Source organism: Aricia agestis, chromosome 18 (genome assembly GCF_905147365.1).
Source record: "Aricia agestis chromosome 18, ilAriAges1.1, whole genome shotgun sequence".
Classification (NCBI taxonomy): Eukaryota; Metazoa; Arthropoda; class Insecta; order Lepidoptera; family Lycaenidae; genus Aricia; species Aricia agestis.
Window position 1 is genome coordinate 8,912,318 of NC_056423.1, and position 16,207 is coordinate 8,928,524.

At 38.4% G+C, this 16,207-nt stretch overlaps 1 protein-coding gene across 2 annotated transcripts; it reads right to left on the bottom strand.

The window, feature by feature from the left end:
* Positions 1-1,977: 1,977 nt before the first annotated feature.
* LOC121735786 (spondin-2-like) lies at positions 1,978-14,851 on the bottom strand. Of its 2 annotated transcripts, XM_042126738.1 has the most exons (10): positions 14,739-14,851; positions 14,037-14,218; positions 13,074-13,285; positions 8,883-9,086; positions 8,343-8,549; positions 7,816-8,076; positions 7,042-7,213; positions 5,952-5,979; positions 4,497-4,617; positions 1,978-2,083 (listed from the first exon to the last, which is right to left on the bottom strand). In XM_042126738.1, coding segments are annotated over exons 1-10 (1,488 nt in total). In that variant the 5' UTR covers positions 14,741-14,851; the 3' UTR covers positions 1,978-1,984. The 2 variants fall into 2 exon arrangements, 1 of the variants encoding a protein (XP_041982672.1); XR_006036909.1 differs by lacking the exon at positions 5,952-5,979 and having other exon boundaries at positions 2,053-2,083.
* Positions 14,852-16,207: the final 1,356 nt, after the last annotated feature.

Consider the following 16,207-nt stretch of genomic DNA (forward strand, 5'->3'; position numbering starts at 1 on the left):
TTGCAATCTAGCAGTGCATTTTTCTAAAAATAGTCTTCAAGTTCGAACTCCTTGGCAACGTTGCACATTCTTGTCGTGATATAAAGTGGCTTTATTGTAACAACTACGTACCTATAAGTACTTATAACGTACTTACGTAATTACGTATACCTAAATGGACTTTATTGAAGTAGGTAGTTACTAGTTACTCGTTAGAATTTGGATAGCGAACATCACTAGTTATAGTCTGTCAAAAATGTGAAGAATTTAAAAAGTGGCAACATCGTAGTGTCATCCCTTTTTTCTTAGATTGATTTGAAAGGGATGCCGGATGACGCTACGATGTTGCCACTTTTTAATTTTTTCACTTTTTTGACAGACATACCTATCACTTTCAAAAAATATAGGTGACATTAACTTTGTAAGTAAGTAACTCAAAAGAGTTTTTTTTTCTTATTAACTCTGCACAGTGCACCGGTGTCATGTTGGTATGAATTACAATCAACAATGGGAATTGTTTCACATAATAATGTCACATAGCGGTCATAGCTATCAACTTTCAGTTTATAGCCACGGCCCACGGCCATCCACGGTGCCAGTCTTAAATATCAAAGCCAAATTAACTTCGTTAAACAATATTTTGTTACCAACTAGATGACCCGGTGAACTTCGCATCACTTCCCTCCATGGGCGTACCCAGGTTCTGGGCCAGGGGGGGGCAACTCAAATTTTTTATAAGCTAGGTGTTTATAAAGAATAAAAAGATTATAATTTTTAGTTGTAAAAATATTGTATTTCAAACAAATGGCAAAAATTCGTTTTTTTTATTTTTAATTTTTATAGATAAAAGTACTAGATAATATACTTAGTAGGGACGTCAACATGATTCAGGGGGGGGGGGGTTCCAGCTGCCCCCCCCTGCCCCTCCCCCCCCTCGGTACGCCAATGCTTCCCTCCTAATTTTTTTTTTTTTAATGAAATAAGGGGGCAAACGAGCAAACGGGTCACCTGATGGAAAGCAACTTCCGTCGCCCATGGACACTCGCAGCATCAGAAGAGCCGCAAGTGCGTTGCCGACCTTTTAAGAGGGAATAGGGTAATAGGGGAGGGTAGGGATGGGAAGGGAAGGGAATAGTTGAGGGTAGGGAAGGGAATAGGGTAGGGGTTAGGGGATTGGGCCTCCGGTAAACTCACTCACTCGGCGAAACACAGCGCAAGCGCTGTTTCACGTCGGTTTTCTGTGAGAACGTGGTATTTATCCGGTCGAGCCGGCCCATTCGTGCCGAAGCATGGCTCTCCCACGTATAAATATAAACCTTCCCTGGACTTCCACGAATATTTCAAGAGTGAAATTAGCGCAATCGGTTTATTCGATCTCGAGATTTAAGACTTTTAACGATAGTTACAAAATTTTTAAATTTATTTTTCTATAAGTAGAAGATACAAGATTAAAACTATATATTAAAATAAATTTATTAGCAATATAAATTAAAATTTATATCAACACACACCATTCATATTATATTTTCAAACATGCTTTTTGCTTAATGTAAATAAATGCTAGAATTACTATTAAAAAATGTAAGTATTGCATAATCAAATTTTCAATGTGGAATATGTTTTTTCTCTGAATAATGCTTAAATTTTAAAATATTACCGTCAGTTTTTAAAATACATTTTCGGCAAAGATTTACTAGTTTTCATCTCTTTTACACAAACTTAATAATAATATCTATGGACGCTTCACACCACGTCAGTCTGGCCCCGTGGTATGTACCTGAAGGACTTGTGTTACGGGTACCAGACAACGGAAATAATATATTTAATACTTTTATATTACACATACGTATATTTAAGATTTTTATTATATGATACACATATTTAATACACATCCATGACCCAGGAACTTTGAAAACTTTTTGTTCCGTCGGCAGGATTCGAACCCGCGACCCCCGGCTTGAGCTACCAATAGCCCACCCGCCACAGAGGTCGTCAAAATGTGGATTTAGTCCATATTATTTTCATTACACTCCATAAAGCAGCTTCTTGTTTCGACCCGTCGGCCATTTTTCCCATTTTGACAGGTCATTCGTAAAGCCTCTTCCTGGAATTAGAAAATGAATATTATACAAGCTGAAAGTCTTTTAGGCTGATTCAGCCCTAGCTAATTTGTCCTAGGAAATAAGGGGGCAAACGGGCAAACGGGTCACCTGATGGAAAGCAACTTCCGTCGCCCATGGACACTCGTAATAGGGGAGGGTAGGGATGGGAAGGGAAGGGAATAGGGGAGGGTAGGGAATAGGGGAGGGTAGGGAAGGGAATAGGGTAGGAGATTGGGCCTCCGGTAAGCTCACTCACTCGGCGAAACACAGCGCAAGCGCTGTTTCGCGCCGGTCTTCTGTGAGAACGTGGTATTTCTCCGGTCGAGCCGGCCCATTCGTGCCGAAGCATGGCTTTCCCACGTATAAATATATATCTTACAACAAAATGCTGAATTCAAAAAGCAATGAATGATATAAAATGGGTTTCGTACGACTATGAGTCGTCGTGATCTTAGTTACTGTTTTTCACCTTTTGACCCAAAGTCTGCCATTTTAATCAACAAAATTAGATCTAGTTATATCCAGATCACACTGCACAATTATATGTAGTATTCTCTGAACTTTCTCATAAAAGAACCGTTTATGTTAATAATTTATGACAGAACTACCCCAGTAGGGTTAGATTTTTTTTTTAATTAATTATAGTCAGAAATTTTTTTGCACCAGTGTTTAGAGGAGGTCACAAATAGCTTAAATTCGAAAACTCGACCAGCCACGACGTGTGCGTTAGCCGCCATATTGGTTTGAAAGTCCAATCATTTTTAGCTATATCTCCTTTATTTTTTATTTTTTCAAGAAAATGATAAGTGTCAAATTTGTCGAAAATTTGATTTTCTACAACTATAGTCCTTATAATTTTTATTGTAAAATCAATAATTAAGGAAATAACTGCAAAAAACAAGTCAAAGTATAATTTCGACCTGTTCGACCTGTATCGCGATTATTGTCAAATACAGAAAAAAACCGGAAATAAACTTGTAGGCTGTAGCTCTTTACGTTAACTACAATTAAAATTAAGAATTCGCTGTCTGTCCGTCTGTCTGTCTCCAGGCTTCAAGAACGGTGATAGGTAGAGACTTGAAATTTTCAGATATTATGTATTTTGTTTCCCTCTATAACAACAAAAAATGTATTATATTTAATATTTGATGAGGCTCCCATATCACAAACAGGATTTTCGTCGCCTTTTTTGCTTTTTATCACAAATAGCAGCACTAAGACAATACTGTATTGTACAAATAATGTACTTTAATAATTAATAATAAAATTAAAATAAAATAAATATTTAGGGGGGGCTTCCATACAAAAAGCACAAATTTTTGTCTATCTTTGCCTTATAATGGTACGGAACCCTCATGAGCGAGTCCGACTCGCACTTGGCCATTTTTTAATAATTATTCAGGTGTAGGTTGTGCCGTAATTGTTAAAAGGTCTAATTCATGATCAGAAATATTCAGTTTTATCCATTTGCTTGTACATTTACCATAGAGCTTAAATATTGATTTCTAAAAAAATTCATAAGGCTCAAATTTGTAGGAAATTTAATGATCTATCACCTACAACTTTGTTTCTACAATTATTTTCGCTAAATTCGATAAGTAATAATTGACATACAAGCGAAATTATACTTTGACTTGTTTTTTGCATTTATCTCCGTAAATATTGATTTTACAATGAAAAATGTAAGAACTCAAAATGTAGAAAATTAAATTTACAACAAATTTAGTTCTTATCATTTTCGTAAAAAAATAAAAAATAAAGGAGATATAGCTAAAAAAAGATTGGACCTTCAAACCAATATGGCGGCTAATGCACACGTCGTGGCTGGTCGAGTTTTCGAATTTAAGCTATTTGTGACCTCTAAACACAGGTGCAAAAAAATTTCTGACTATAATTAATTTCAGATTCCCATACAAGGCTGAACTAACCCTACTGGGCTAAACGATTTTTACGCGACTCGCGAGGCTGCATCGAAGCTGTAGGTACTAACTATAGTCTTTAGGGCTGCCATCACCTCCGATCAGAGGGCCTAGACAAGCGGCAAGCGATTATCGTAAACGCCAACGCCAACGCCAGCTTCGCTAGCGAAGCGATGACGTCAAATCGCATACATTTTGTTAGCATTTACGATAATCGCTTGCCACTTGTCTACTAGGGCTGGAACGACAAAATTCGTTTGGTCGAAATGTGGTTATTTCGTCGGACACCTCTTAAAAAGTTTAGACGTGCTCTTTTTTAACTCTAGTTGATTTTTTCTTAACAAAAGTACCTATCCGGATTTTACCCGGAACTTTCCAAAAACCTGGCCGCGTCGGACGGTCCCGGACTCCCAGGCGCCCTTCAAATTACTACAAATCCAGCGAAATCCGAACGGATGGCAGCCCTATGCCATAGCAGAATGACTGCAACACTTACCTCACTGGAACCACGCATCTGGTTACCGTCACCGCAGCGGCCATTGTGCGGCACGCACGGCCCCCACTCTCCCCTCACCTCACAATGCTCACGCAGCGACAGCGTCTGCGGTTCCGCTTTCCTGGAGTCATCATCAGCCAGATGAAAGGTCACCGAGCATGTAGGTCAAAGGACCTATACAGAGTGTAACAAAACTAAATGATAATGATAATAAGTAGGTACTTTAAGCCTTAAGTAAGGTGTACGTACATATTGTGTCCCTTGTATAGAGTGGGCTATGAAAGTAGCAGCGCTGAAAAACCTTTATTTTTCACTTTTGCAAATTGCATGGGCAAGCAAAGCAAGCACCCAGCGGGCAGCGTCACGAGTTTCCCCATACAAAACATGTGAAAAAAATTGGGTTTTCAGCGCTGCCTCTCTCCTTGTAGAGAGGTTAATGTAAAAGTCATATTGAACTCTCTACAAGGGACGTATACACCCTAAAGTATTATCACTTAGTTTTGTTACACCCTGTAGAGAGCCAAGTGGGCAGTGGCCACTGTAGGTTCTTGGTGGAATTTCATGTTTGACTGATATAAAATGTAATAAGTACTTAAATAATTAAAATCGATGTAAAAAGTAGTTTTAAAATTTGGAGTAAATAGTGGTCTAGAATACTGAGTTTAGTTACGTACTGTCTGTCAAATACTATTTTATTATTAAGAAACGAAGAAATGCTTGTCTTAAAAGTTAAAACTCAGTATTTTTGCACTATTTTCTCCACATTTCAAAAGCACTTTTTACAACAATTTTAATTATTTGAGTTTAATATTAAAATGTGGAGATGAATTTTCCCCACGAACCTACAGTGCTGACAATATTCAATCTTTTATCTTTAAACGAGCAATTCTTGTACTTATATAATATAATATAAGTATATAATTGGAATCTCGGAATCGGCTCCAACGTGTTTCATGAAATTTAGTATATAGGGGGTTTCGGGGGCGATAAATCGATCTAGCTAGGAATAATTTTTAGGAAATGTCATTTTATTCGTGTGTTATCGAATACCGAGCGAAGCTCGGTCAAATAGTTAGTAAGTATATCATAAACTGGTATTCGAATTCCTTAATTGAAAAATCAATTCATACGATAAAGCCGGCCTATTTGTGCCGTTGTCCCTCGTCTTAATTGCTTACTTCAAAACATACACTTTTATTTTTGTTGTCATTTTCTTAACATGTTTACCCCAAAACCTTGGGTTAACAATGATTAAGCAAACTATATGTACCTACATTAATACAAAGTACTGGCCAAAACGTTTCCCTCGTACTCAGATATGTATGGGAGATACTGAGCATTCAGAAGTATTTTACCTCTAAGAAAAAATCCTTACTGTAACGCCATAAGGGTGAAATTACGGTAACTCTGAGGGATTATAAGACGGCCTGAGCTCGGAATAAAAGGAATACTTACCCGTCATCTCCAGTCGCCATCCCCTCTTCTGTGGATAATCAAATTGTTTACTACAATATGGCGAAGAGAGATAAAATGTATTAAGCCCTTTGACCAGATAATTTGTACAGAATCAGACGATCTGGTTGAGAGAGATATTATAATATACTTAATTCAATGTTTGTAAAATCCATATTATTAAGTACAACTGTGTTGTAAAATATTCTAAATGTAAAAACAAAAAACAGATTGGGCGCAATAAAATTAAGAAAATAATATTAAGAGGATACACCAGGGCACAGAATATATAATAGTACTCCGTAACCAGGGGCTAGAGAAATGAAAAAAGGTAGGTACGTGTAATATCTACAGCTGTCCCCCTTACCTCAAGCCTATACCGCAGAACGCAATAGAGACAACTGCAGAAAATCAACGATTCATTGTCCCCTGATTCCTTCTCCAATCTTCTTCTGGATGTTTGAACACGGCGGAAAATCTGGCCATTTTTTTTTTGAGTTTTTGAACGTTCATATCTTATTTAATAATTAAATTATGAAAAAAAAGAAAACATAGGGACATTGTAATAGTGGCCGTAGATATTCAGGAAAAAATTATAACTCTTCTAGCATTATCCAGGGAGGAAACAGGGGACAACGTTTGTATGGAAAAAAGGGCGGTGTGGACTCCTCTTAAATACCTATTTGATTAGTTGATAAACACTGTTACAACATAATTTATAAATTATAACATAACGTTTGTCTACACGTTTTTGATAGCATCAGATGTTTATATTTCGTTGTTGTTTTGAGTTTTGACTAGTTTAAATAGAATACAGTAGGTACAAGGTTACATCATTACTAAATTCATCCTTATAGGTACCTAAGTTACACTACGAATATCATAGGAATAAATAAAGAAAAGAAAATTCTCGACTACGCTAAAATATCAGAGCCAACCTTTTTACACAATTCGGCAAAAACGTTCGCAAACGTCAGACAATCTGGATTACTTATCTATTTCTTTTATCCGAGCTCCACTCGGCATTTCATTAAAATAGTAAAAAACCTCTTTGAACCTGCACTTTGTAATCAAAGAAAAGATTAAAAGGTACCTTCTATGCAATCTTCCTCTGGGAGAGGGTAGACGGCTAGTCGTCTCACTTGGAGCAGCGCGAAGGGTTTCAGGTCATTGAGGTTCATCTGATAAAACGGTGACTCCTGGTTGAAGGAACCCACGGCTACCCGGTCTATAGAGTCCACAGGCTGCGTCACTGATGTCGGCGACTGAAATGTTTTAGTTTGTTGTGAAATTAAATTTTGACGATCTGCATCTGTGATTTTTATTTTTAGTTTTATTTATTAAATTTTAAATTGTTCGATTGAACGGTTCCGAAGGTTTTCAGTTGCGGTGTAACGACATCTAGTGAGGATTGTACACAACTTTTATCGGGGACTTTCGTTCGATGGATAATGGTAACTAACTAGATGGCGCTATTTTATACAGTGGCGACTGGCGCTGGAACCTTTTAAAAATTCTCGAATGTAGAACTTTATTTATCATAAATTAACATGTTATAAAATATGATCTTACATTTTTTTTTCTTGAAACTATACCCTATATTTTATAATGTAAGTTAAGTTTTCTAGATTTAATTAATTTTATTAACCTACTGTACAGTGACATCTAGCGGTACGAAAGCAAATTCAAAGCTTAAAGTATTTCAATGTAGATGACGCTTTTTGAACTGGCGCGAGAGTTCATTTCTAAAATTAGGCGCAGTCTCGACTAAATCCAAATTTCTAACGCTAGATGTCACTTATTGTGGATAGGTATTTAAATTTTAATTAAATAGCATTAAAAATATATGATCGTTTCATTTACACACCTCGTAAGATATTCCATCCATTGTGCCAGCGTCCCAAGGATACAGCGGTATCTCCGACTCTTCCAGCCAACCCAGGTCCGTGCAGAGCTCGAACTTGGTGGCTCCGAGGAACCAGTCGGGGGAGGGCTTCATGGCGACCAGCACGGAGAACAGATGGTGGATCCTGTCCACTCTGAAGAGGGAGTGAGAGGGCTCGAACATGTCCGGATGGTGTCGCCTTCTCCCTCTTATTAGTGTGCGAGTGCCGTTTGTGAGGGACATCTGAAAGTAACTTTTTTGTGAAACATTTGTTTCAATTTTTCTTTTGAGAGATAAGCGCAATCAAACAAACAAAATAACAAGTATTCAGCTTTTTATTACACTATACGCCGCGAATTTGTTTATCGCGCGGAAACATTCTCCGTCCATAAGTCCTTTCCCGGGATTAAAATTGGTTCAGCGGTTTGGGCGTGAAGAGGTAACAGACAAACAGACACACTTTCGTATTTATAATATTAGTATGGAAGTATAGATTTTTATTATTTTACCGCATCAATGATCTCCCTCTCAATATCGCTGATATCTGCCTCCTCAGCCAGCTTCTTCAGCCCCGGGCTCGCCTTGTCTCCGGGCTGCCACAGGATATAGTGGTAGGAGTGGGAGGCGCCCACCAGGTGGCTGTAGCCGTTGTCGTCGGGCTTCCTCGGGTATTTCCGCGGGTGGGACATACGAGACCACTTGCCTTTGAATATCACCTGCGAAAGATACATTAGTGGCTGACGTGTGTGAACTTTTGACGATTTCTATGGGAATATGTGATAAGATATATCAAGCAATACATTATAACTGCCGTGTGCGAATCCTTTATGGGACTGAAAGCGTTTCCTATCCTCGCTCAGAGCAGCGATTGTATTGAATCTTGAAATCTAATTTGCAAGTTGCAACGCAGCTTAGCTTAGCTAAGGTGGAAACGCAGCCTAACAGTGAAATCAGCAATGGTGTTGAATAAATAAACTCCAGTTAAAAACACTTTGAAAATGGTCATGCCAAAGAGCAATTGTTTTATCTTTTCCAGGTTTTCAGCTCACCTCATATCTCGCCTCGCTGCACAAGTTGCAAACGCTGATGACAGGGTAGGGGGGGCTGTCGAGCGGCTTATTGATGTCCTTCTCGAGGACCACAGTCAGGTTGTCCCCAATATACCACACCTCGGAGTTCTCAGCCACCATCGCGCGGAGACGGACCGACTTCTTTCGGTCGTTCTGCGGCTGTTTCGGTGATACCCAGTGCACCTGAAAGAGTTTTGAAGGAATAAGGGGGAGTTATATGGACCCCTTGGAATTACGCCCAGATGTGACTTCGCTCTGCATCGGTTGTATCATGGGGGCTGCTCAGAGGAATTGTTCGGAATCATACCTCCTGCAACTTTTCGCCACTTCGCCAGAAAAATATACCATCCTCATCACCTTGATGAGTGGCAGTCTTCCACCGTGCGTTTCTCGCGTAACTTTCTGCCGCGCACTGTCAAACTCTGGAACGAACTGTCACCAGCAGTATTTCCGCACCTATACGACGCAAACCTTCAAGAAGAGAGCGTAATTCCCTCTTCTAATGTTGCGAGTGTCTATGGGCGACGGTAGCTGCTTTCCATCAGGTGACCTGTTTGCTCGTTTGCCACCCAATTTTATAAAAAGAAAGAAACTTACAGGAATGTCAATTATTTAGCAATATTCCTGTGTTACAGTGCAGTAAAACATTTCGGCATTGAAGTCAGATATGTATCAAAAGTGTTTACTTACTAATACCATCTTAATACCTAAGTAATAATATTATGGCAAATGGCATCGCATTGTGTCGCTAACTATGTCATGGCATGGATGGCACTATGTTTTGTCAAATTGTGTTTAAAAATTACGAATTCTAAACAAACAAAAATTGGTTTAAACACATAACCACAACACAAAACTCGGCTTAGTATATAATAATATAAAATATGAATGTACCTAATGTAAAACTAATAATAAAGTATAAACAATTCTAATACTTACATAATATTGTTTATACCATAAAGTTAATATATCTATATTAACTATGGTTTATACTTAACAAAAGATTAATAAACTGCAAAGATTCTTTGCCTACAAGCTTAGCAGGATCATAAAATGCTGTAGCAGCCGTAAATACACACACTGGCAAAATTAGCGGAACATAGGTAAAAAGGGCCAAAACTTGAACTCAAGTGGGTCGGGCTGTCTGAAAGCCTTTTTTATAGCTTCTAAGCTCATTCAAGAAATAAAATATTGAACAAAACTGGCAAGTTGACAGGTTTTTATAGCAATTATGCCCTAATAAGTGTTTTTCGATTATTGACGTTGTAAGTGTTCCTGATAAGAATGGCGTTTTAGCGGGGTGCAAGGTATGCTCAGCTCATTTGATTATTTGGTTTTTGGAAGACCACATTGCTTAGATACAAAATTACTGATTTCCCAGCATCTGCGACAGCTAGAGCTGTAACCACGATAGAGAAAGGTCACACCTACCGTCCGATCAGTCAGGCCTTAGGTGTGTCGGCTTCCGTGGTTCATCGTAACTTTCAACGCTTCAGAGAGACTGGATCTTACGTTTGGAGACGAGAACAAGGCAGATATCGGGTGACAATGGTTCAGGATGACCATTTTGTAAGGAAACAAAACTTAAGAAATCGACCTCAAACTGCTGTGTAGACACGAAACTTGTCGGAACAGATCCAAGATGAACGTGTAAGTGATTGTACAGTAAGAAGAAGACTCAAAGATGTTAAATTAAACTCAAAAGTGCCAGCAAGGGCACCAAAACTTGAGACAGGACACCGAAAAGCCAGGCTAAGATTTGCGCGTGAACATCAAAATTAGAGAAGTGAGTGAAATCTTGTGCTGTACAGTGATGGGAGCAAATTCTGTGTACATTGTATTGACCGGCGATAAAGAATGTGGATAAATTATAAGGAAAGCTACAGGCCATCAAACTTACCGGAAACAGTGTCCTATGATGCAGGCTTCGTAATGGTTTGGAGTTGCATATGATTTGGAGCCCGCATGGAGCTGATGATTATAGATGATGGTACTTTGACAGTACAGGGCTATAGCACCGACATCCTGGAACTGCATGGTGTGCCTTTTACACAGTTTTAGGTAGTAATTTCAATTTTATGTGCGTCCGTAGAGTAAGAAAATCGGGCATTATTACCTAAACGATGCTGGCGTAGCCCAGGTGGAGAGGCCAGCGTGGTCTACGGATGTGGATCCGATTGAAGACGTGTGGCACATCAATGGGTGAACGGTACGAGTTAAAACTCCAGCTCCAAAATGTGTCCAGGAGCTCGAGTTGGCGCTACTGGAGGAGTAGGAGAATATCCCACAGGAAATGATTGAGAATTAAAATGCAAGCATGGAATGGCGTATCTAGGCCCTCTTGAGATCCATAGAAGGCATTACACGCTTTTAACATGGAATTTCTTTAATAAAAATGGAGAATTTATCTTAAAAACTTACTACTGAAATTTCAAAGATTTTCTTAATTTTTTGATTTTTGCTGATTTTTTTTCTATTTTTCAGGTTTTTATGCCCTAAATTTATATAAAATTTATTTTTTAATAATCAATTAGTAAATAAATAAATAAATATATAAAAATCAGTGAACAATTTTAAAAAAATTGAAAATTTTGTTATGTTCCTCTAATTTTGCCGGTGTGTTTACATTATAATATTAAACGCCTTTCCAATATGCAAATAATTTCATTTTCCGACGACAGGCTTGTTTATGACTATTATCATAAACTAGCTTTCATTAACAGTAGAATGTTGGATGTAAAATATGAGATTATTACATTAATAACGAACGAAACGTAGTATAAAAGTATGTTGTATGTTTTCTTTGGTTATATAACTAGTTTCAATATATTTTCCAAAATCTACACAAAAACTTAATAAATTATATACCTACCTAAACCTTTCGGAAGAATCATTCTTTCGTTTGCTATTTGCTGCAAACCGCATGAAAATCCGTGCAATAGTTTTTGAGTCTACCACGAACAAATAGACAGAGGCGGCCGACTTTGTTTAATACTCGTGTTACGGAACTACCGACATATAGTGCCATCTATCGCCAAACCAGCGAAACTTTCGAGTGAACACAGACAACGGGAATTCCCTACTCGATACTAGATGGCGTTAGGTGCGCGGGAACATGCTCGAACTTTGTAGAAACATTCCACACTTGTTTACTTGTTTACGCAAATCGGGTAAGGAACTTTCTGGAGCTGGTCTCGCCCATAATATAAATAGCCGCAGGTATACGGGGCCAGTAATTCAGTTCGATACGAGCTATCATCAAGGCGACTTCGAAGTGAAAACAAGTGACCAATAATAAGTGAACCAGTGAAACCTACGACTTGGCTACGACCTAGGATAGTGATAGTGCTTAGTGTTTTGGACCTAGTGCTTTGTGTGACCTAGTGTTTGTGAATAAAGTCTTCAAGAGAGTCAGCAGGTCTTTCTCTCCAAATCCTTCGAACCCTAGCACGTAACACTATGTAGAATGTAGATGTTGCCATTAACAGAATCTGTCAGTTTAAGTTTCAGGGCCATTTCTTATTGCAACGTGACAAGGCGGAGCTATGCATTTTTAAATGAGCAATTAAAAATAGATAATATCTAGTATTAATTATATTAATTATAATTTCATGCTATTCAAAATTGGAATAGGCAGCCACCAACGCAAAACCCAAGTCTGTCAATTCAACCTGTATCTTCTTGTTTAGTAAATAATAATAAATCAATTCAGCAGCCTTACTCCTGAAAATGATACGATTTTAATTTACGAGTCTGATAAGTTCCAAATTGAGCCGCAGCACGATCGTGCGCTACTGTAGCCGTCAGGAGTGGGAAAAGCCGCTGAGATCGAATTAGTTCCAAATTGAGCCGCAGCTCGATTTTGCGCTAGTATATAATATCATTAATATGTCTAGCTGATGCTGAATGTACCATTGCTGCTGCTGCTGCTGCAGCTGAATGGACCATTTATAAACGCATCGCCTCTGAAATCGCTATGTAACTGACCGTGAACTGAATCTTTTTTACATGCTTTGTGAATTGCGCATTCCCGGTGGATTGAGGACATCGGCCGGGGTATGTGGGACTCCTCGTAGGATCTACCCACTAAAACCTCATGGCGCCCCAGTCACCGCTTGGGCATAGTTCCGGGCACGATCAAATGTAAGCTAACCCTAATCGTGAACTTACTTCCACTCTATACTTGTCGGAGTTGTCAGTATTCTCTACAGAGTTGTAACACCGCTCGCTGTATCTGGACTGTCTGTGGGTGTCCAGGGTCTTCAGACTCCCTACATCCACTGTCCTGTGGTCGAAGTCAGGTTCCGTGTCCACGCCTGGGTCCTCCACTGTTATCATGAACCATCGGAAGGGTCTTGTCTGGTTGTTCGTCGTAAGGATCACTGAAAAGGAAATATAGACTGTGCCGTAGGTATGGAAATAATTAGGAAACTGTATGTTACCTGCAACTTCGTTGCGCCTAACAGTTTATAGCAGCGGTTCTCAAACTTTTTCGGTGGTGGAATAATTTTAAGAAGTGTTTTTAAAGGATCCAAACAAAGTGATCTTTCCATGAATTGTCTTGGTGTCTGATAACTTTTCTAAAAACAATTTATGTATCGCTCGCGGGGCTCTACAGAGCACACTTTGAAAATAGCTGGATTGAAGCATATAGGATGTAACAAAAGTCAAAACACAGCGATAAAAAAACTTGAGAGGTGTCAAGGGACACCCGAATGGAACGAAGTTATTTCTTATGTTCAAAAAACCTGTACACATAATATACACTCAAAAAATATTAAAAATAACGCCATATACTGACGCCAATACTAGCAACGCGTCGCTGTTTATTCTCAAAAAACGCCATCTAGTTGATGCACAGAAATACTATCAACGCCCTCTGCCCTTACCATGCAGGTACTTATAAAAAAAGTGTCGTAACAACTTTTTCAGTCTAGCCCAAGGCGCAACGCGCGATAAGGAACTACGTTCCAATAATACTTTGGATGTGTAAACAACGAGTCAAGATTTGAAAGTAGAGGCGCTGAAAGAGTTACTTTTCACCTTTGACATAATGCATCAAAATAACGTATGTATGTCCACTATTTGCCTATGAATCAACTTCTCAAATAGCACAATATATAAACCACATACAAACATAAGTCTGGTCCGGTCTATATATCAGTCCGCCTTCCTTAGTATCCACAGTTAATTGAAATGTCCCCTTATTTTCGCTTGGGGTGTCCACGGTCGCCTGGGGTGGGGTTTGATCGCATTTCCCCGGCTGACCCGTCGTCAAGGAAACCGTCAAGAGAAATATAACCACAAATATATACCTGGAAAACAGAATTGAAAAAGTTAAAATTAAAATTCATTCAGTGGTTATCGGCTTAAAAGTAAATACGAGTGCCTGTAATAATATCACGAGCAACACGAATATTTTTGTTGCGATATTGCTTTCATAAAAATTCAGGCGCATTTAATTACCACAAATGCAATGCAATAACACAAAATTGATAAATTCAAGTAATTTATTCTATTTACTTACCTGCATAATATTAATGTTATTCTAATTTATGAAATTGATATTCGGCACTATTCGGCCTAAAATTTATCTGTAAACAACAATATTTGGTTAGATATTTTTGTTTACAGATAAATTTTAGGTTATAATTTCAATTATCAATAATGGATTTCAATTGGATCTAATTCAAAGTATTCTACAATAATCGTTTATTTGTACACTCAAAGAAATAGAATTCAAAACAAACCTAAGAAAGTTTAATCGCAAACAAAACTTCACTATTCAACACTTTCAACCTAGTTTTAACGATCAAAACACGCAAACAAACTTACATTGTAAACAACACACACAAATGCTGTCACCAATAACTTATTTCAATGTTTTTACAGATATTTTATCAATTCATGGCTAGGTTAACTTCGGGTTGCGTTCTGTGTACTAAACGTGATCTTGGACAACTGCCAAGTCTGACGACGGAAAGAATCACAGATTCTTCACAATATAGGGAGCTGTTACTAAATTAGATTGAACTAGTTTAACGAAAACTAATAAAAAACTGGAACATTAACAAATATGAAAAAGGTACATTTAAAATATTAAAGGCAAAACAAGCATGAATATTCCCTCTTCAGGGTTCTTTGGGACCATTTTTGATTTTCCATAAAGACCGACATAAACTTCTATAGATAAAGATTTATTTTTGAGTTTCGTATTTAAAATTAAAAACTTTTTATTTCGACAATTCAGTTATTGGCCGTGTTCGTCGGCGTAATTTTTAGCGCATTCGCTGCAAAACCTAGTTATTGCGCATGTCCAAATCATGTCATGCCATGGCAACGACAACTGTTTACGACTTGACATTTAACCCAATTGCAATTTGTTGGTGGCGACTGGCGTTGCAATGAACAAACCTAGTGGGAGAGCCATGCTTCGGCACGAATGGGCCGGCTCGACCGGAGAATAAGGGGGCAAACGAGCAAACGGGTCACCTGATGGAAAGCAACTTCTGTCGCCCATGGACACTCGCAGCATCAGAAGAGCTGCAAGTGCGTTGCCGGCCTTTTAAGAGGGAATAGGGTAATAGGGGAGGAGAGGGAAGGTAAGGGAAGGGAATAGTTGAGGGTAGGGAAGGGTAGGGGTTAGGGGATTGGGCCTCCGGTAAACTCACTCACTCGGCGAAACACAGCGCAAGCGCTGTTTCGCGAGGGTTTTCTGTGAGAACGTGGTATTTATCCGGTCGAGCCGGCCCATTCGTGCCGAAGCATGGCTCTCCCACGTATACGTGGTGGTAAGTACCTTGTAGATACACAAACATGTTTCAAGTTAGTAACGTAGAATATAATTTTGTTTCAAAGTCACATTTAGCTCATTGTTGTATGTACTTATCTATTTACATTAGGCATATAAATATTGATTAATTAAAACATAATTTATCAAATATATTTATTGTATTTCGTATCATTTGTTTTTCCGATTCACTGAGTCCGGTTAATGTGAACGCTTACAGGCCGTTCAAGTTTATTTTACCTTGCATTTTCTGTGACAGTAATCCTTATGACATTTCCATAAGGGCCGGTTGGAGGTAAAATATCTCCGAACGATCTGTACACAAAGTATTCCTCCATCCAGGTCAAATTTTCGTATTTTCATTATTGCGGCCATAATTTTATATTATTGCAGCTCGTTTTGAAATTTAAATGCGAATAATATTATGCAGCTGATATGTGCACTGCTATTGGTATACACATGTATATTTTATAGTTTTTGTTTATGAAATGATACATTTATATATTTAAACTAG

Coding starts and splice junctions, on each gene's coding strand:
- LOC121735786 (XM_042126738.1), bottom strand. Junction 13,286..14,036: donor ACCGGACCAGACTTATGTTT/GTATGTGGTTTA, acceptor TTTCCTTTTCAG/TGATCCTTACGACGAACAAC. Junction 8,550..8,882: donor GCAGCGAGGCGAGATATGAG/GTGAGCTGAAAA, acceptor TATCTTTCGCAG/GTGATATTCAAAGGCAAGTG.